The 18,314-nt window shown below is 50.7% G+C and overlaps 1 protein-coding gene across 1 annotated transcript in view; it reads right to left on the bottom strand.

Annotated features, from left to right (window-relative positions):
- Nkain1 (sodium/potassium transporting ATPase interacting 1) overlaps positions 1–7,344 on the bottom strand; it is a 44,134-nt gene extending 36,790 nt beyond the window's left edge. Inside the window, exon 1 of the mRNA XM_021199852.2 lies at positions 7,000–7,344. Within this exon, the coding sequence (XP_021055511.1) occupies positions 7,000–7,053 (54 nt within the window). The 5' untranslated portion in view covers positions 7,054–7,344. The remainder of the gene's footprint in view (positions 1–6,999) is intronic.
- Between the last annotated feature and the right edge of the window lie 10,970 nt (positions 7,345–18,314).

Below are 18,314 nucleotides of genomic sequence, written 5' to 3'. Positions count from 1 at the left end.
ACTCACTTGGTAGACCAGGCTGGCCTCGAACTCAGAAATCCGCCTGCCTCTGCCTCCCGAGTGCTGGGATTAAAGGCCTGCGCCACCAGGCCCGGCTTCCTTTCTTCTTTTTGATTTATTTATTTATTAATTATATGTAAGTACACTGTAGCTGTCTTCAGACACTCCAGACAAGGGAGTCGGAACTTGTTATGGATGGTTGTGAGCCACCATGTGGTTGCTGGGATTTGAACTCAGGACCTTCAGAAGAGCAGTCAGTGCCTTAACCGCTGAGCCATCTCTTCAGCCCTTCTTTGTGTTTTCTGAGACTGGGTTTCGTTACGTAGCTCTGGCTGTCCTGGAACTCACCATGTAGATCCGGGTAGCCTCAAACTCAGAGATCCTCCTGCTTCTGCCTCCCAAATGCTGGGATTAAAGGCAGCTGTCACCACACCTGGCTTTTGTACGTGTTGTGTGTGTGTGTTTGCTTTAAGATAGGATCTTTATAGCCCAGGCTGGCCTGGAACTCATGATATGGAGCAGACTGGCTTAAAACTCAACCATCCTCCTGTCCCAGACTTGTTTGTTTTTGAGACAGGGTTTCTCTGGAACTCACTCTGTAGACCAGGCTGGCCTTAGACTCAGAAATCTGCCTGCCTCGGCCTCCCAACTGCTGGGATTAAAGGCGTGCGCCACCACGTCCGGCATGTCTGACTCTTGAGTACCAGTTTATAGGCACGAGCTGTCAGGTATCTACTATTCATGTAGTCATGAATGAACCAGATATCACTAAGGGACAGGCATCTACTAACACAATGCCAGGCTTGGGCTCATGGCAGACACCACATAGAAAGACAGCGTTCTTCCCCACCAAGTCACCCACCTAACAAAATCAACTCTTTGTGTGTGCCTATAACATCAACATTTGGGACAGGGAAAGAAGAGAATCAGGACCTTGAGGTCAGTCTGGGATTCACGAGACTCCTGTCTGAAAACCAACAAAAACCGAGGCTGGCGAGATGGCTCAGTGGTTAAGAACACTTGCTATTCTCCCAGAGGACCTGAGTTCAATTCGCAGCACCTACATGAGGTGGCTCCCAACATCTTGTAGCTCCAGCTGTAGGCAGATCTAACACCTCTGACCTCTGAGGGTACCTGCCCTCAGGGAGGAACCTGAGCAGTGGTGACACACGCCTTTAATCCCAGAGCAGCAACGGCACACGCCTGTAATCCCAGCACTCTGTGAGCTCCAGGCCAGCCTGCTCTACAGAGCAAGTTCCAGGACAGCCAGAGCTACACAGAGAAACCCTGTCTCAAAGCTCCCCCGCCCCCCCAAAAAGGAAAAGAGAGGTGTTGAGGATGACGACAAACTTGGATTAACACGGATCATTCTTGTGAATGACCTTGATCAGTAAAACAGATCAAGAGATGGAGCCCAGTGACCTGTCCAAATAGCTTCCAAATGTAGGGTGCACTTCCCCAGCCAGGTTCGTACAGGATACTGTCAACACATCATGTCACCACGTCCCCAGACTGTCACACTGTAGAGTGCTGCTCTAACTATGTTATAGGTGAGAGGGTGGCAGCAACACTTGCCTGACATTCACTGCCGACGGAGCTACTCTCCTACCTACCCCTCGAAGGGCCTCAGTTTGTCCATCTGCTCAAGGGAGTACATCCGCCAACTTCGCATTCTGCCCACAGGGGACTAAGGAACAGAAGTGACGGGGACAATTTCACACTCCCAACTCTGAAGCAGGCTCAAGGACCTCAAGCCTCAGGCAGAGAGTCAGATCCTTAGAAGGAGCCAAGAGCTTACAGCTGCAGCTGCTGGGGAGGCCGGGCCACTAGAGCCGCCTCCCTCCATCCCTGCCATCACTACCGCTAATAACGACATCCATCAGCTGGACCGCGTTTCAGGCCATTACTCTCGGCTCAGCTGGAAGCCGAGTTATTTCCCCCTCACCCACCCAGCACCTTCTGGAAAGCAAATAGCTTTCCGGAAGGGGTCGGGGGGGGGGGGAGGATGATTCCAATATTTTTCTGAGTACCTACTATGTGTCTGGCACCCGGCAATAAAAGCCTTTCTGCCACTTTGTGATGTAGGGAGGAGACTTAGAAGCTAGGCCCTTGGAGCATGCAGTTAGTCCAAGGTCACACAGGCTTGGGACAAGAATCACCACAATAGGAAGCTGTTGCTAGCACACAGTGGGGGGCCCTATGCTTGAGATCATGAACACTGGTGGCCTTGTGAGGCCACCCAACACTGGAATTGGAGACGTCGCCAGCTTTTTCCAAGAGGCAGAAGAGGGCTGCCATTCAAGTTCTGTCACTAGCTTGGTGACCCTGGGCAAACTTCCTCACCCCTGGGCACCTCAATTTCCTTATCTGGAAAAGGGGATAATAAAACCATCCGTCCCACGGTGCGGAATTACGATAATGTGAAGGGTAGAGGCAGGAAAATGGCTAGCGTTTATTGATCGTTTAACACGTACCAGGCACTCTGCCAAGCACTTTACATATGTAAGCTCATTTGCTTAAATGAGGTAATGCATACGAAGTGGTTAGCACAGGCCTCCTGAACCGGGAACCATAATGATGATGATGATGAAGAAACCAAAGATGAGTCCCCGGGGCAAACGTCCCCGGTTCATCCCCTTACCGGAAGATCAGAGTGGCCATGGGAGCTCGGGAAGGAGGCAAGGGAGAGGAAATATGCAAATGAGCGAGAATCCAGGAGTGAACTGTATTAATAAGGTCTGCATACTACAGTAATTAGAACCCAGGAAAGCAAAGGTCCTGGGAGGTTCTGAGAACACAGGGGAACCATAAAACCTTCAGACCTGCCCAGATGTCCTCTCAAATCCCAGTCAGGCAAAGCTGGGAGTCCAGGAGCCAGGCCTCAAGTTCTTCTCATCTCACAAGTAGGGAAAACACAAAAAAACTAAACAAAACGGGAGACAGCGGAGGGAGATGCACAGATGTGCAGATGTCAAGGTCAGAGCAGGGCTAGAACCCAGTCCTCCTGCCCCTCAGCTCATGGTCCCAGTGCCTGCCACTTCCTGCGAAGGCACATGACCCCTGCAGTGCTTGAGTTATAGTTCCAGTGCGGCAGCCCCTATACAAGCCCTAAGAACCAGGAACTTGGAGACAGCTCAGCTAATACAGTGCTTGTTTGCCACAAAAGTGTAAGGATGGGATTTGAACCCTCAGCACCCACATAAAAAGATCAGGGACTGGAGAGATGGCTCAGCAGTTAAGAGCACTGACTGCTCTTCCAAAGGTCCTAAGTTAAAATCCCAGCAACCACATGGTGGCTCACAACCATCTGTAATGGGATCTGATACCCTTTTCTGGTGTGTTGAAGACAGCTACAGTGTATTCCTATACAATAAATAAATAAATATGCACACACACACACACACACACACACACACAGGAACCGTTTATGACAGATAGCAAAGCTGCGCTTTGGAGCAGCGAAGTAGCAGGTTGATGTGATGGTGCACGCCTGTAATTCCAGCATTCTGGAGGCAGAGGCAGGGGGAATCTCTTGAGTTGGAAGCCAGACTGGTCCAGGACATCTAGGGCTACGCAGAGTAACCCTGTGTCAAAAACAAAAACAAACAAACAAACAAACAAACAAAACCAAGGACAGGCCAACAGGATGGCTCAAAGCCTAAGGGTGCTTGCTGTTAAGCTTGACAACTTGAGTTTGATCCCTAGGACCCACAAGGTGGAAGGAGAGGACCGACTCCTGTAAACTGTCCTTTGACTTCCACGTGCATGCCGTGCCATCTGCACACACGTACATGAAATTAATTAAAATAAACAACAACAACAACAAACAAGAAAGAGAGAGACAGGGACACTTATCCAAGAACACGCAGTCAGGAAGTGACGAGGCCACAGAGGTATCTGGAACCCGGGTGGCTTTGCTCAAACTCCAGAGCCTCAATTATTTCCCGCACTTGTCCACTTCAATGACACAGTCCTGACTGGCTTCCTCTAACGCTCCATCCCCCGTGTTGCTTGCCCAAAACAAGTCTACCCAAGTACAGAAAGGTTTGCAACTGGCTTGCTTCGTTACAACACCCAAACTCCATCAGAAAAGGAAAACAAGCCTTTGTCTTAACCGTTTTCAGCAGAGAAATAATCTAACTACCTCTTTAATACCTCGGTCCTTTGGATAAGAAAGCTGAGCCTCCTTCTCCCCTCAGGCTGGCATTCACCATCCTGAGAGCACATTCTGGAAGCTGCCAGGCTGCAGGGGCTCTAGGGGGTTAGTGAGTGACAGCTGGAAGGACCTTCTCTGCAATCAGCTCAGACAGAGCAACAGAGCCAAGAGACCAATTTTCAAGTCGTCGTTGTCCCCCCACCCCCCAGCATTTCCTAAATTGTCTCATGTAGCTCACACAAGCTGCCCAAGCCACCCAGGCAAGGCGTGGGAGAAGTAGAATCCCACCCAGGTCCTGTGGAAGCTAGCTCTGTGCTGGTGGAAGAGCTGCCATCGCTTGGCTGGAAACGCTTGGAGGCTGGGAGCCCCCCCTGTACCACGTCTGCTCCCCAAGATGGGTGAGCACCTCCCTGCATACAGACCCCAGTGTACCAAGGCCAGAGCTACTTAGGCTGTAGCTAAGGCAACAGAGGAGGCTGGTCCCATGCCTGAATCTCAGTTCCTGGATCCCTTCGAGCAAGTTACATCACTGGGTCACAATGAAGGTTAAACGAGTTAACTCAGGGGATGGGGAGTGAGGGGTGGGGGGAAGCATTCCCAAGAGTAGCTGGCACCCAGTGAATTAGTAACAACACTTGAGAGTGAGCAAGGGACAAAGTGTTCACAGGCACAGAGAGAAGGAAACTCAACACTCTCCACTCTGAGCGCTTATTTACACACTTCATAACATACATCCCTCGTTTCTAAAGTTTAAAAAACAAAATGTAGTTTAAGTTGGGTGTAGAGGCGCACACCTTTAATCCAGCACTCGGGAGACAGAGGCAGGTGGAGCTCTGTGAGTTCGAAGCCCGCCTGGTCTACAGAGTGAATTTCAGGATAGCCAGGGCTGCATAGTGAGACCCTGTCTTGAAACAAAATAAAAAAAAAAAAACCAACCAAACAAAAATATAGTTTAAAACTTAAGCTAGACATCCTGAAACTCCAGCCTCACTCAGGGGGCTGAGGCAGGGGGATGGCTCAAAGTTCAAGACCAGCCTGGACGGAAGAGTTAGAACATGTCTCAAATAAACAGGAACAATAAACACAACAAGCCAACAAGAACAGGAAGACATCCTTGGGGCTGGAGGGATGGCTCAACACTTAGGAACGCCCTGCTCTTGCAGAGGGCCTGAGTTTGAGTCTCAGCACACGTCACCTGTAACCCCAGCTCCAGTGGGTCCAATGGCTTCTTCAGGATGCTGTGGGCACTTGCACTCACACACGCAGACACGGATGCACAAAATTTTAAAAAATAAATCTTTTTAAAAAAAAATTAAAGAAAAGGAATTCTCTAAAAAAAAAAAAAAGTTGGAAGATTTCTTGGCATTTTATGATCCTAAAAATAGATCACGAAGAATATTTGTACTGTGAGCCCAGATCTCCCAAATAACCAGTTCTTCGTTTAGTTTACAAATATTAATGAGGTGTCAAGGGCTGCCCAGCTGCTGGGGTTTTAGCAGGGACAAAATGAGCTGTCTCTGTCCTTTTGGAGTTTCCATCCTACCTGGTGGTGATTAAGCCCCTCTGCCGTCCTTGAGAATGACGCCTGACGGACCAGGTGGCCTTCTGAAGGGGGAAATTACCAGGACACCAATGTGGGGGGAAAGGAGTTCTAACATGGCCCAAGAGGACAATGCTATGAATAGCAGGCACGGGCCAGTGACTCAAGGAAAGGTGAGAGGACAGAGGCCACCTGCACATCCCACTCAAAGCTTTCCCACCACCCTCCGCACCTGTGGGGAGGAGCAGTCGGCAGGTGCAGGCCGGAAGGCAGAACCAGACCACGGGACCTATAGGAATGAGGCCCAGGCGCCCCAGGCTCCTCCACAGACCTGATGCTATCAGCAGTTCCTACACAACACCAGTCTTAAGAAGCATAGCCGCGCTGGACCACAGTTCCAAGGGAGGCAGGAGACTCCTGCCTCTTATCTATCACCCTCCCAACACATAGGCCAGGACCTCAGTTACTCTTAGCCTCCGGATTCACTCTGCTGCCCTCCAGTCAAAGATCTCATTTTCCCCCAAAACTGGGGCCAGCACAGAGCCCCAAGATGCTCTGATTCTTCCCAAGACACTCAGGTGTCCTCATCCAATGGGACCAGGGAACTCTTTACCTGACCCCACCCCACCCGCTGCTGATAGAACAGATGGCTCATGGGACGCTGGAGGACTCGGTGGCCAGACTAAAGAAAACCACAGAGTGAGTCCGGTACCTGCTAGGTCAGGCTGGCCCGTGATACATCAATTCCTGGTCGCCCCCCTCAAGGAGGTAGCTCTCCATCCCAGGCCACCCAGTCAGGAGGGTGCTGGGAGGCAGGAAAGCAGCACAAAGGACAGATGAGGGTTCTCAAAGAGTCTCAGATCCCACCACCCCAACAAGAAGCAGAAATGCCCAGAGATCTGAAAACATTCCAGAGACATAACACAGGAGCAGAAAGAGACTTTGTGAGAAACGCTCACAGGGGCGGAGCCCAAAGGGATGAGGTACCCACGGAACCAGCGATCTGGAGGGGAACATGCGGGCAGGGATCTCTCCGAGTGCACAGACCAGCCTCGGACACACCCCCAGCCCCAAGGGAGCCACAGTCCTGGGGAGCAGCCCCTCAGTGGGAGCCCACGCACCCAGTGCGAACGGACGCGTGCAACCCGGGAGCGTTGGACCGTGCGCGCGAGCGCGGGGCTGAGGCGAGGAGCGCACACAAAGGGACAAGCCGGCCCGCGCGGGGCAGGCTCCGCCCGGCCACCCCGCACCCCGGGAGGCGTCCACGCACCGCCGCCGCCCCACCCCACTCCGCACGGCTCACCAGCTGCAGGCAGCAGAAGGCGACCAGCGTGCAGCGGCCGCTGCACTTGCCCATGGCTCCTCCTCGCGCCGCGCGGGGCCGCGTCGTCCCGATGGCGCCCCGGGGCGGCGGGGCCGGCGACTAGGGCCGGGTCCCCAGAGCTGCGGCCGGCCGGCCGCACCCCGAGTGCATGGTGCGCCCGGTCCGCGCGGGCTCCGCCGCGCCTCCTTTGTCTGCGGCCGGCCGTCGGCACACCTCCCGCCCGCGGCGCCGGCCAGCGCGCAGCGGCCCCCGCAGGCACCGAGCGCGGCGCGGTGCAGCACTGCCCAGCTGGGGCAGCCGCCCGGGCGCTCGGCAGCCGCCGCTTCCCGGCCCACCACGTGGCTCGGCCGCCACCCCGGAGGGAGGCGAGGGAGGGGCGGAAGAGCGAGGGGGCGGGGGAGGGGAGGGGCGTGGAGCGAAGTGGAAGAGTGCGGGTCCTGCGCGCTGGTAGCTCTGGGTCGCGTCCAGACTGCTGTACCCTAGCTGTGTCACCTTGGGCAGATCACATTACCTCTCCGGACCACTCCCTCCCCCCGGGGGAAGGGGCTCAGGGGCAAAGTAGGAAAAAAGTCCCTTGGATGCAGTCCTGTAAACCCAACAGTAGCCCTTAGCTTGGCCAGCTGAGGGAGTTGGAGCCACCCTGCCTGGAGAGCCCTGGAGTTCCAACTTTGCCCTTATTTTCATTTGGGTTCTCAGCCCAGCTCGCCAGCCCTCCTGGTTTTCCGGTCACATTTTCTTCTTTCTGTCTTTCCTTCTCCTGGTGTTATCTTGGGTTTCTGGAAGCCAGAGTGCGCTTGAAGCAGTCTTCCGTTCCCTCTTGATAGCTCAGGGATGGTGGCTTCTCAGAGATCCTCCTGCTTCAGCCTCCCAAATCCCAGATAGAAGATGCAAGACAAGTGGGTATAAAAGCCCTGGATTTGATCCTAGTACTCTCAACAGTGACAAAACAAAAGGCCTCCCAGGCATTCCCAGAGATAACCATCGCACACTAAACACACGCACAAGCACATGCACACGCACACACATACCACCAAAGGGATGACAGTGGGGACTCTTCTCAGCCACTGTTAGGGAATGGCAGCTGTGAACAGCCAGTTTCCATGATTCGCTAGGCTTCCCGGAGTCTGTCCAGGAAGTCCCTCAAACAATGCGCAGAGCACAACTTTATGTGGGGACTGGGACCCAGCTTTTATTAAAGTCTCCGAAGAGTCCTGTTTCCCACAGAAGAGCCAGCCCGGTCCCCACCGGATCCCCTGGAGGTTTCAGGTGCGCCCATGTCAGTTCCCCCGTCCTCACTGACAGGGTGCTCGGAAAGCCCTCACTGACCCAAGCACTGGACACATGATGCCTCTCTCCTTACAGTGACAGGGTTCTGCTAGGCTCTGACCAGCTCTGCCAGGCTCTCAAATGTCCCAAATGCCACAGACCCAAGGCCTGACCACCTCACTCAAAGTCTGAACTATATCCTCTGTCCCAGACTTATTTCAATCCTGTCCTCCTACTGAATCCCAGGCTTCCACTCCCTCTGGCCCCTCTCTGCTTTTAGGTTTGTTCTTTTTTATTTATTTACGTTGTATGTTTGTGTTTGGGTGCACGCATGCTAGAGCACCCTGTGGCTCTCAGAAGACCATGAGTAGGACTTAGCTTCCTCCATGTGGGTCCCAGGAATCAAACTCAGATCTTCAAACTCAGTGGCAAGTGTCTTTACAAAGAGCCATCTCTGCGTCCCAAGGTTGTTCTGCTCTAGGATCTGTTCTGCAGTGGACTCTGTTTCATCTTTAGTGTTTAGCTAAGGCCTCACTCCTTGACCCTTGGCCACCCAGGGAAGTCCCCTCTCTGCCTCACTCCAGTCTTTGATACCTCCATGATAGCTCATTCTAGAACCTTCTTAGATTCCTGTGAGCAGTATGAGGACTCGGTTTGGTGATTTACCTTGGCCTCCCCAGGCCTTGGATCACAGCAGGACTCTTTGGCTGTAAGCAGACTGTGGTAGCAAGCACATTATACACAATGTGTCTTGATTTGGGTTACTATTTCTAGAATAAAACACATTGACCAAAAGCAAGTTGAGGAAGAAAATGTTTATTAGTTTATGCTTCTGGATCCACAGGTTCATCACTGAAGGAAGTCAGGACAGGAACTCAAACCAGATGGGAACCTGGAGGCAGGAGCTGAGGCAGAGGCCATGGAGGAGGGGTGCTCACTGGCTTGCTCCCCATGGCTTGCTCAGCCTGCTTCCTTATAGAACCCAGGACCAGCCCAGGGATGGTCTCACTTGGAATGGACTGGACCTTCCCATATCAATCACTAACTAAGAAAGTATTCTACAGGCTGCTTACAGCCCAGTCTTATGGAGGTATTTTCTCAATTGTGGTTCCCTCCTCTTAAATGGCTCTAGCCTGTGTCAGGTTGACATAAAAGTAACCAGCCACACGCTGCTTCCCAGCCCTAGGTCCCCTCAGGCACCTTTCTGTTCTGAAGCTTGAGGTTCTCGGAAGGAGCCAACACAACTGGACAAGCAGAGGCAGTCATTTCTGGCAAGAGGCTCAGAACTGGGGATGGCACACGTGGGGGCGGGGCTTGCAATCCTTATCACGAGGAATGACTAACAGAGGACTAGGAAAGGCTGAAGCAGGACTCACAAAGGAAAGACAGCCATGACTCAGAGCACAGCCCCGGTTCCTGAGTGGGAAGGCGGGGTCGTGGTTGGGTTGGAGGGAGGTTGGGCAGATGGGATGGGAAGAGGGTACTGGGAAGTCCCTTCTGCTTTAAACCATAACCTGAGGCTAGGCAGGGTCTGTGGCTTTCACCCTCTGGGGGTGAGAAACTGGCGGCCCAAGAAAAGGTTTTCATGATCTGACTGAGAACTCTCCCTCCTCTCACACTGGAGGGCTGAACGCGCTCACTAATTATAGCTTCTGGGACAATCTCTGTCACTAACCAATTCTTCAAACCAGCTGGGTGTCTGATGATTCAATTCACTTATGGCTTGAACTACCTGGGACTTAGCACAGACCCCTACAGGCGACAGATTCAGTCTCCTAAACAGGCACCCCTGCAAGAGGCCAGTCCCAAGCCTCTGGCTACCATTTGTCCTGCCAGCGGACAGGCTGTGGGGCTCCTATGACCCCCTCCTTGTGTTCCTTAATTAGCTAGATTGGCTTGCAGAGCCTTGCAGAATGGCTCTGTTATAAAGGATGCCAATGAAAAGGCGTACCTAGGGTGGGATCTGATGGGGTCCTCAGTGTGGGCTGTTCTGTCTCTGTGGGGTTGGCATGTTCACCGTTCATCAACCTGGCAGCCCTCAAAGGAGCCCTTACCTCAGGGGTTTGCAGATACCCCATCTCCAGTCCTCAGGGAAGAACAGTGGGCAGGGCTAAAGGTTTCAACCTGCCAATCTTTTGATCTTTCTGTTGACCCGCCCTCTTCTGAAACTACCCAGGGGCTGCCCTTGGCCTAGGAGAGCTCCTGAGCATGACCTTGGGAGGACAGAGAGGTGCTTAGTGTGACTATCAAGAGATGCCCCTGGATACAGCCTCCTGATACACCCCTTCAATCCTAGCTCTCCAAAGGAAGAGGCAAGATCAGGGCAGGTCTGGATTACATAAATCTCCCCTTTAAAAACCGCCCTAAGTGGGCTGGAGAGATGGCTCAGCAGTTAAGGGCACTGAGTGCTCTCCCAGAGGTTCTGAGTTCAATTCCCAGCAACCACATGGTGGCTCACGACCATCTGTCATGGGATCTGATGCCCTCTTCTGGTGTGTCTGAAGACAACGACAGTGTACTTATACATAAAACAAATAAAATCTAAAACAACAACAACAACAAAAATCCCCCCCCAAACAAACAAACAGTCCCCAAACCCAAAAGCCACCCTAAATAAAGTCTGGGGTTGTAGCTCGCTCAGTGCTTGCTTCAGCACGTGTGAAGCCCTGGGTTCAGACACTAGTATCAACAAACCCAGGGTCCAGCAGCTGGAGGATCAGAAATTCAGTGTCATCTGTCTCTATGACTTGTCTGCCATGAGAGTTTGTCTCAGAAGCTGAGGCTGGTGAGCTAGATTGGCAGGTACAGGTACCTGGCTTCAAGCCAGACAACCTGCGTTTGAACCTTGGTACCCACAAGATGGAGGAGAGCACTGAGCGTTCTGACCTCCACATACGATGTATACACGACAGAGAATAAATAAATAAAATAAAACAAAAAAAAACCCCAGAAAACCAAACCAAACTAAACCAAAAGCCTCCCAAAACTAAATAGCTAGGCAGGGTGACACTGGTTGGCCCAGAAACTAAAGCAGAAGAAAGTGAAGCAGGAAGATTGACTGGAGTTTGGGTCCCGCCTGTGCTAAATAGTGACTTCTAATCCAGCCTGGGCTACAATGGGAGACCCTGTGCCACGTAACAAAAAGATAAATGTAAGTAAAAGACACTCCTTTTTTTTTCTTTCTTTTTTTTTTTTTTTGTTGTTTTTTTGTTTGTTTGTTTTTTGTTTTTTCGAGACAGGGTTTCTCTGTGTAGCCTTGGCTGTCCTGGAACTCACTCTGTAGACCAGGCTGGTCTTGAACTCAGAAATCCATCTGCCTCTGCCTCCCAAGTGCTGGGATGGATTAAAGGCGTGTGCCACCATGCCCGAGTAAAAGACACTCCTGATGCTAAACGGCTTGCCTGGCATGCACAAGGAAGGCCCTAGATGCTATGCCCAGCATTGTAACAAACAAGTCAGTTTCCTTTACCATCCAGTGCTTTGCTGGATTCTGCACTCGCCACTAAAGGACAAACCCAGCTATGTCATTACACCTCGGTAGCTAGCTCCAGAGTGAGATTCTATCTTTAAAAAACAAGGGGTAGGGGGGTGGGGTGGAGGATAGAAAGGGATGTACAGAGGCAGAAGGTCAGGATCCTAAATGGTGCTGCTGCAAAAGTGACCTCTCCCAGGCTGTGGGGCCCCGAGTCTCCCGCATAGATTCTGCTGACAGCTGAGACAAATCTCCTTTCCCACAGCCCTCGGAGGACACATGGGCTTTCAGCTCAAGTAGGCCCTGAGGCCAGCTGAGCTGGGACATTGAGAGATGAGACTAGGCCCTCTCCCAGCAGCCCAGCGCTGCTGCCGGGCTTTCAGTACGCTGCACGGAGCTTGTCCCAGGGCCAACAGCAGAAAAAAAAGCAAATAGAGCCAGCTCAGGCTGGGCTCTCCAGCAGCTCTTGAGTGCTTTGATGGGACTCACGTTCCCTGTCTCCTGTCCATGTCTTGTCAGTGTCTATCATCAGGTCTTAGCAGTCTACTGGAGCCTGAAGGCTCTCAGGAAAGCCATCCTAAAATCACAGGGTGGCAGCTCTGAACAGTTCCCAATGGTTAGTGACCCCGACACCTACATCTGAACAATAGGGCTCCAGGCCAGGAAAGGCTAAGCCATAGCTCTGCAGGTAGGGTGTGTATGCGTGTGAATGCATCTGTGTCTGGTGTGTGTGTGTGGTATGTGTGTGGTGTGTGTATGATGTATATGTGGTATGTGTATGGTACATGTGGAGTGTGTAGTATGTGTGTAGTGTGTGTGTGTATGGGATGTATGTGGTGTCTGTGTGATGTCTGCGTGTGCTGTTTGTATGTGTGTATTTGTGTGTGTGGTATTTATGTGTGTATGTGATGTGGGGTGTGTGTGTGTATATGGGGTGTGTGTGTGTGTGTGGTACATGTGGAGTGTACAGTATGTGTGTAGTGTGTGTAGTAAGTATGTGGTATGTGGTATGTATACAGTGTTGTGGTACATGTGGAGTGTGTAGTATGTGAGTAGTGTGTGTATATGGTATGCATGTAGTGTCGGTGTGCTGTTTGTATGTGTGTATGTGTGTGTGTGTGTGTGTGCGTGTAGTATTTATGTGTGTATGTGATGTTGGGGTGTGTGTATGTAGTGTGTGATGTGTGTATGTGTGTGTGTGTTTAGGTCAGGGGACAACTTTTAGGAGTGGGTTTTCCTGTCTGGCTTAGAGGCGAGTTCCTTTACATGCCGAGCCACCTTGCCAACCATGACATTTGTTGGAGCCCACTGAACCCGGGGCTAGCTGATAGCACAAGCATTGCCGCAGCCATAGCCCCATGTAGCCACTGTGTCTGGCTTTTTTATACAGGCACTAATGCTGGGACTCAGGTCCTCAGGCTGTGTGGCAGACACTCCTACTGACTGAGTTATTGTCCTAGTTCCTCCCTCCCCTTTCTGTCTTTCTTTCTTTTTCTTTTCTTTTTATTTATTTTTTTGTTTTTGTTTTTTTTTTTGTTTTGTTTTGTTTTTCGAGACAGGGTTTCTCTGTATAGTCCTGGCTGTCCTGGAACTCACTTTGTAGACCAGGCTGGCCTTGAACTCAGAAATCCACCAGCCTCTGCCTTCCGAGTGCTGGGATTGTGCCACCACGCCCGGCTCACCCCTTTCTTTTGATGGAGTCTTGTTATATAGCCTAGGTTGGCTGGGCTCCTAATTTCCAGCTTCAGTCTTCTGAATGCTAGGATTACAAGTGGGCCACCAAGCCTAGCATTGGATGCTTTGGGGTTTTTTGTTTGTTTGTTTGTTTTTTGTTTTTGTTTTTGTTTTGGGTTTTTGTTTGTTTTGTTTTCGAGACAAGGTTCCTCTGTATAGCCCTGGTTGTCCTGGAACTCACTCTGCCAACCAGGGTAGCTTCGAACTCAGATCTGCCAGCCTCTGCCTCACTCACTTAAAACTTCTTATGATTCTCCGGTCTTCATGGTGTCCTTGCCTGTGGCTTTGCAAGGCAGCTCTTTGGTGAGCAGAAGCCCCAGCTTTCTCTTCCCTCAGTGACTGGGTGGGCAGCCCTTAGCAAGAGCATGCTCCGTTGGGGACCTCCTGTACACAGCACTGAGCAGTTTGTGGCAACTCTTTCCCTAGGATGACATCAGAGCTTCCAATGGCCTTCGGAGGCCTTTGCAGTCCCAGCGGTTCCCAAGGCTCTTGCTCACCTCTCCCTCAATGCAGTGTGCAGTCAGCCTTGCACATTCTGGCCAAGATGTGCCAAGCTGTGCTGCCATTTCTCCCATTACCTCCATAGATGGCCCTTGTCCCCAGCTTGCTTCTGTATCCACAATCTCTGCTGCTGTGAGATTCATCTCGTAGACCATTTCCTCAGTGAAACTTTACCTAACTCCTCTCTAGCCACTGTCTTCTACTTACAGGGAGGCCTCTGGAAGCATCAATTAGAGAATCTGTCTATCTATCTATCTATCTATCTATCTATCTATCTATCTATCTATCTATCTATCTATCTATTTCACTTTGTACCTCTGTAGACCAGGCTTGCCTAGATCTCACAGAGCTCCACCTGCCTTTGCCTACCATACTGGCATTAAAGGTGTGTGCCAACAAGCCAGCTTTAATTTTTGCCTGAAAAGTTTTCAAACAAGTTGTAGGAGGTTGTGGGTAGAGTGTGTGCATTAGTTAAACCTCTGGAATTCACTCCTCAGTATCCTATCTTCAAAAAGATCGAAATCTCTACTTGTGTTGTCTGTGTGTCTCTGGGAACCTTCTCCCTCCAGCTATTATGAACTACAAAATGATTTACAGGTTACAGGATCTTTTCTGATCTATGTTGTAGCAGGGAATTTTTGTTTTTGTTGTTACTGTTTGTTTTTGTTTTTGAGATATATCCATATCTCCATCTATATCTACATCTATCTATATATCTCCCTGATATTTATGTAACAGACTAGCTCCACTCAAGGCAATCCTCCTGTCCCAGCCTCTGTAGTGCTGTGATTGCAGATATGCACCAAGATACCCCACTTTTCTTCTTTATGAGGTGTGAGGGATGGAACTCAGGGCCTTACACATGTAGGATAAGGAAGTACTTAGCACCGAGCCAATAGCCCTTGTACTTGGGACTTAGAAGTTAGAGGCATTTTCAGGGAATTATTTTACACAAAGTTCCCTAGTCCACCACACAGGGATGATGACTATGTTTCTATGGCCACGGTCCTATATTTATGATCAACCAGGGGCTTTGGTAGAGGTTCTCAGGCTCATATAGCACAAGTGAGAGGCAGCAGCTTTCTTGCAAAATGATGGATAACACAATGTGTGTGTGCAAGAGTATGTGTATATGTGCATGTGTGTGTTTGTGTGTATATTTGCAAGAGTGTGTGTGTGTGTGTATGTGCATGAGTGTGTGTGTATGCACGAGTGTTCGTGCATATAGAGGGACACGGAAGGGGGCTGCCATTTTGCTGCCCTGTGGTGTAGTTACAGGATGGCCGGCACCAGTGTTCTCAACTGTGATTACCCCCTGGAGCCACCTAAGGAGCTATCCTGAGGCCCTTCTCCAAGATTCAGGTTTAGCTGTTTGGGGCACGGTCTGAGTCTGGAGTTTTTAAAAGCTCCCTGGGTGATTCCAGAGTACACTCAAGACGAGAAGAAGCCATTAAGGTCCACACTGTGGTGCCTGGAAAGGGTCCAGCTGGGTTAAAAGCCAGCTCTCCCGTCTTTGGACTTGTTGCCTCGTGAGATGATACGCCACAGCGCTGAGCCTTAAAGGCCAGTGGAAAGAGAAGGATAGCGAGGGAGTCAATAAAAGCCTCTGCAGTGTCCCTCGGATGGGGGAGGGAAGGGGGGGAGAAGCACCAGTGTTTTCTGAACACAATGCTTCTCTCAGGGACTCAGGTACACAGGAGGGTGCACGCTGGGAGGTGTGTCATGGCTGAATGCTTGCCTAGCATATGAGGTCAGGGTTCAGTCCAGCAGTGCTACAAAAAAAGCTACTTACAAGTCCAAAGACATTGATAAACATCTCTCTCTCTCCCTCCTCTCCCTCTGTTTATTCATCCCCCTTCCCTCCTTTTCTCTTTTTGTTTTTGTCTTTTTTGTTTTGTTTTGTTTTGTTTTTGAGACAAGGTTCCTCTTGGTAGCCCAGGCTGTCCTGGAACTCCTGCTATAGCCCAGGCTGGTCTCAAACTCACAGAGATTGCCTGCCTCTGCCTTTGAGTGCTGGGATCACAGGTGTGTGCCACCACCATCTATCTACCTGGACTTTAGGATTTGCATTTTTAAAAAGTTCAGCGTGTTGCTACTGCTGCTGCTGCTGGCCCAGGAAAGCCCACTCATCACAACCCCTTGGTTATACAACACTTACATGGCATGCCTGAAGTTCTGCCTTCAGACACCTCTACTGAAACAGAATGAATGAATGAATGAATGAATGAATGAATGAATGACTATCACTGTTCTAAAGCAGATTTTCTCAACAGCATCACGAATGACTTTCTGGAGCAGCAAATTCTTCATGTATCCTCGGTCCCTGCCCACCAGACATCTACAGGTATCTTCAAACATCATCTAAAGTTCCCTAGGGGACAAAATTGACAGAGCAATGCTAGAGTCTAGGTGATCTTCAGAGCGCAATGAAAAACCTCCTGAAGCCTGGGAGTCTGGTGCAGCCCAGGGCTCAAGGCAGAGGGTAGGGGTTCACTCAGGATGCTTGCAGAGAAGGGACATTCTATGCAGGGGTGGGTGGGTGGGCACAGCCCGTGAGAGCACGGTGCTTTACACAGAAAGGCTGCCGACACACAGCACACTTTGGCCTGAGATATTGACTGTCTAGTCTCAGGTTCTTGATTTGTCTTTGGGTTTTTGCTGTAAGGGATCAAACCCAGGGTCTCATCCACAAGTCCCCAGTGAGTCCACCCCAAAACCCTTAAAAAGTCCTGTCAACCCGAGTTCCTGACAGTTTCTCCTTAGGGCTTAAATTCTCACAGCCAAACTGTTTATAGAGATATTTACCTCAGTTTCACTCCAGGTTCAGGCCAGACTGTAGTGGTGCACACCTTTAACGCCAGCACTCAGGAGGCAGAAGCAGACAGATATCTGAGTTCGAGGCCAGCCTAGTCTATAGAATGAGTTCCAGGACAGCCAGGGCTATACAGAGAAACCCTGTCTTGAAAAAAACCTACCCCACCCCCAAATACAAACAAAAATACACACACACACACCACCACCACCAGCAGCAGCAGTAGCAGCAGCAGCAGCAGCAGCAGCAGCAGCAGGCAACCTCTGGGCCTATTGGCTAGTGAATACTGTGGATTTGATGTGTAGAAGAAACTTAACAGCTGGCTCTGGACCAGTCAGCATCTCTGCCTGTCATCTGATTACATGGGACAAAGGATGACTGAACTCCTTCTTTAGGGAACTCATCCCAGACTGAGGCCACTGACTTCTCTTCCCTGTAGGGGTCAACTGTCTCTGTACAACCAGAGGAAGTCAGGGAGATAGGGCTGTGCTCTCAACAACTATTTGTAAATAAGCTGTTTGGGGGGGGGGTTGGGATAGAACTGGGGTTGCAGGAGTGTATTGGGGTGGCTCGAAACAGTGACTTAAAGTCCACCTCCTGCACAACTCAGTCCACAACAAGCCACCCAGTGAAAAAGAAGTTTGGCTCTTTAAATGCCCATGGTATTAAGTGCTAGAGACTGAAGTCATAAAGGGAAATTAACTGAAAGCCAGAGATGCCATTACTCATTCGGGAGTAATCTATCTCTCCCAAAGTGAGGAGACAATTTGCACCCCCTGGGGATGTTTTATGCTTAAATCTTTATTCCCAGGCTGGGGCTTCTGCTCTCTTCAATCCTAAGAGGTACAGCCATTTCCTGCTAATGGCTCCTGGGAAAGGGCTGAAGTTAGAGACACCTGCAGTCTCAGAGGCCTTACACCCTCCAGCCAGCTCTCAAGGGGCTGGAGGCCTTTAGAAGTGCAGTGTCAGGGGCTGGTGAGAAAGCTCAGTAGATAAAGGCCCTCTCAAGCCTGACGACTTGAGTTTGACCCGAGGGATCCACATGGTAGGAGAGCCAACGCTGAGTTCTCTCTGACCACCACACGTGTATGTATCGTGTTCACCCCCCTCCCCAAAGCTTGGTGACCCAAGTCTAACCTGGGGAACCCGTGTAAAGATGGAGGCAATCAACTTCACCAAGCTGCCCTCTGATTGTCACACGTGCCACACATTCATACCATGTTTATAAACACACACAATGATGTGAGTAGAAGGGACTGGACTGAGGCATGTGGACCTGGAACGAAAAAGGGCTAGAGGGCTGGAGATGCCTCCATACTTGGGAGCACTTGCTGAGGTCAGATCCTAGCACACACATCAAGTGGTTCAAAACTGCTTGCAACAACAGCTTCCCGGAATTCAATGCCCTCTACTGGCCGTTGTGGGTACTGCATACATATAGTGCACATATAAAGACAGAGAGAGAGAGAGAGAGAGAGAGAGAGAGAGAGAGAGAGAGAGAGAGAGAGA

This window comes from Mus pahari, chromosome 6 (assembly GCF_900095145.1).
Source record: "Mus pahari chromosome 6, PAHARI_EIJ_v1.1, whole genome shotgun sequence".
Lineage (NCBI taxonomy): Eukaryota > Metazoa > Chordata > Mammalia > Rodentia > Muridae > Mus > Mus pahari.
Note: the sequence above shows the minus strand (reverse complement) of the source record. Positions and strands in the feature narration are given on the sequence as shown.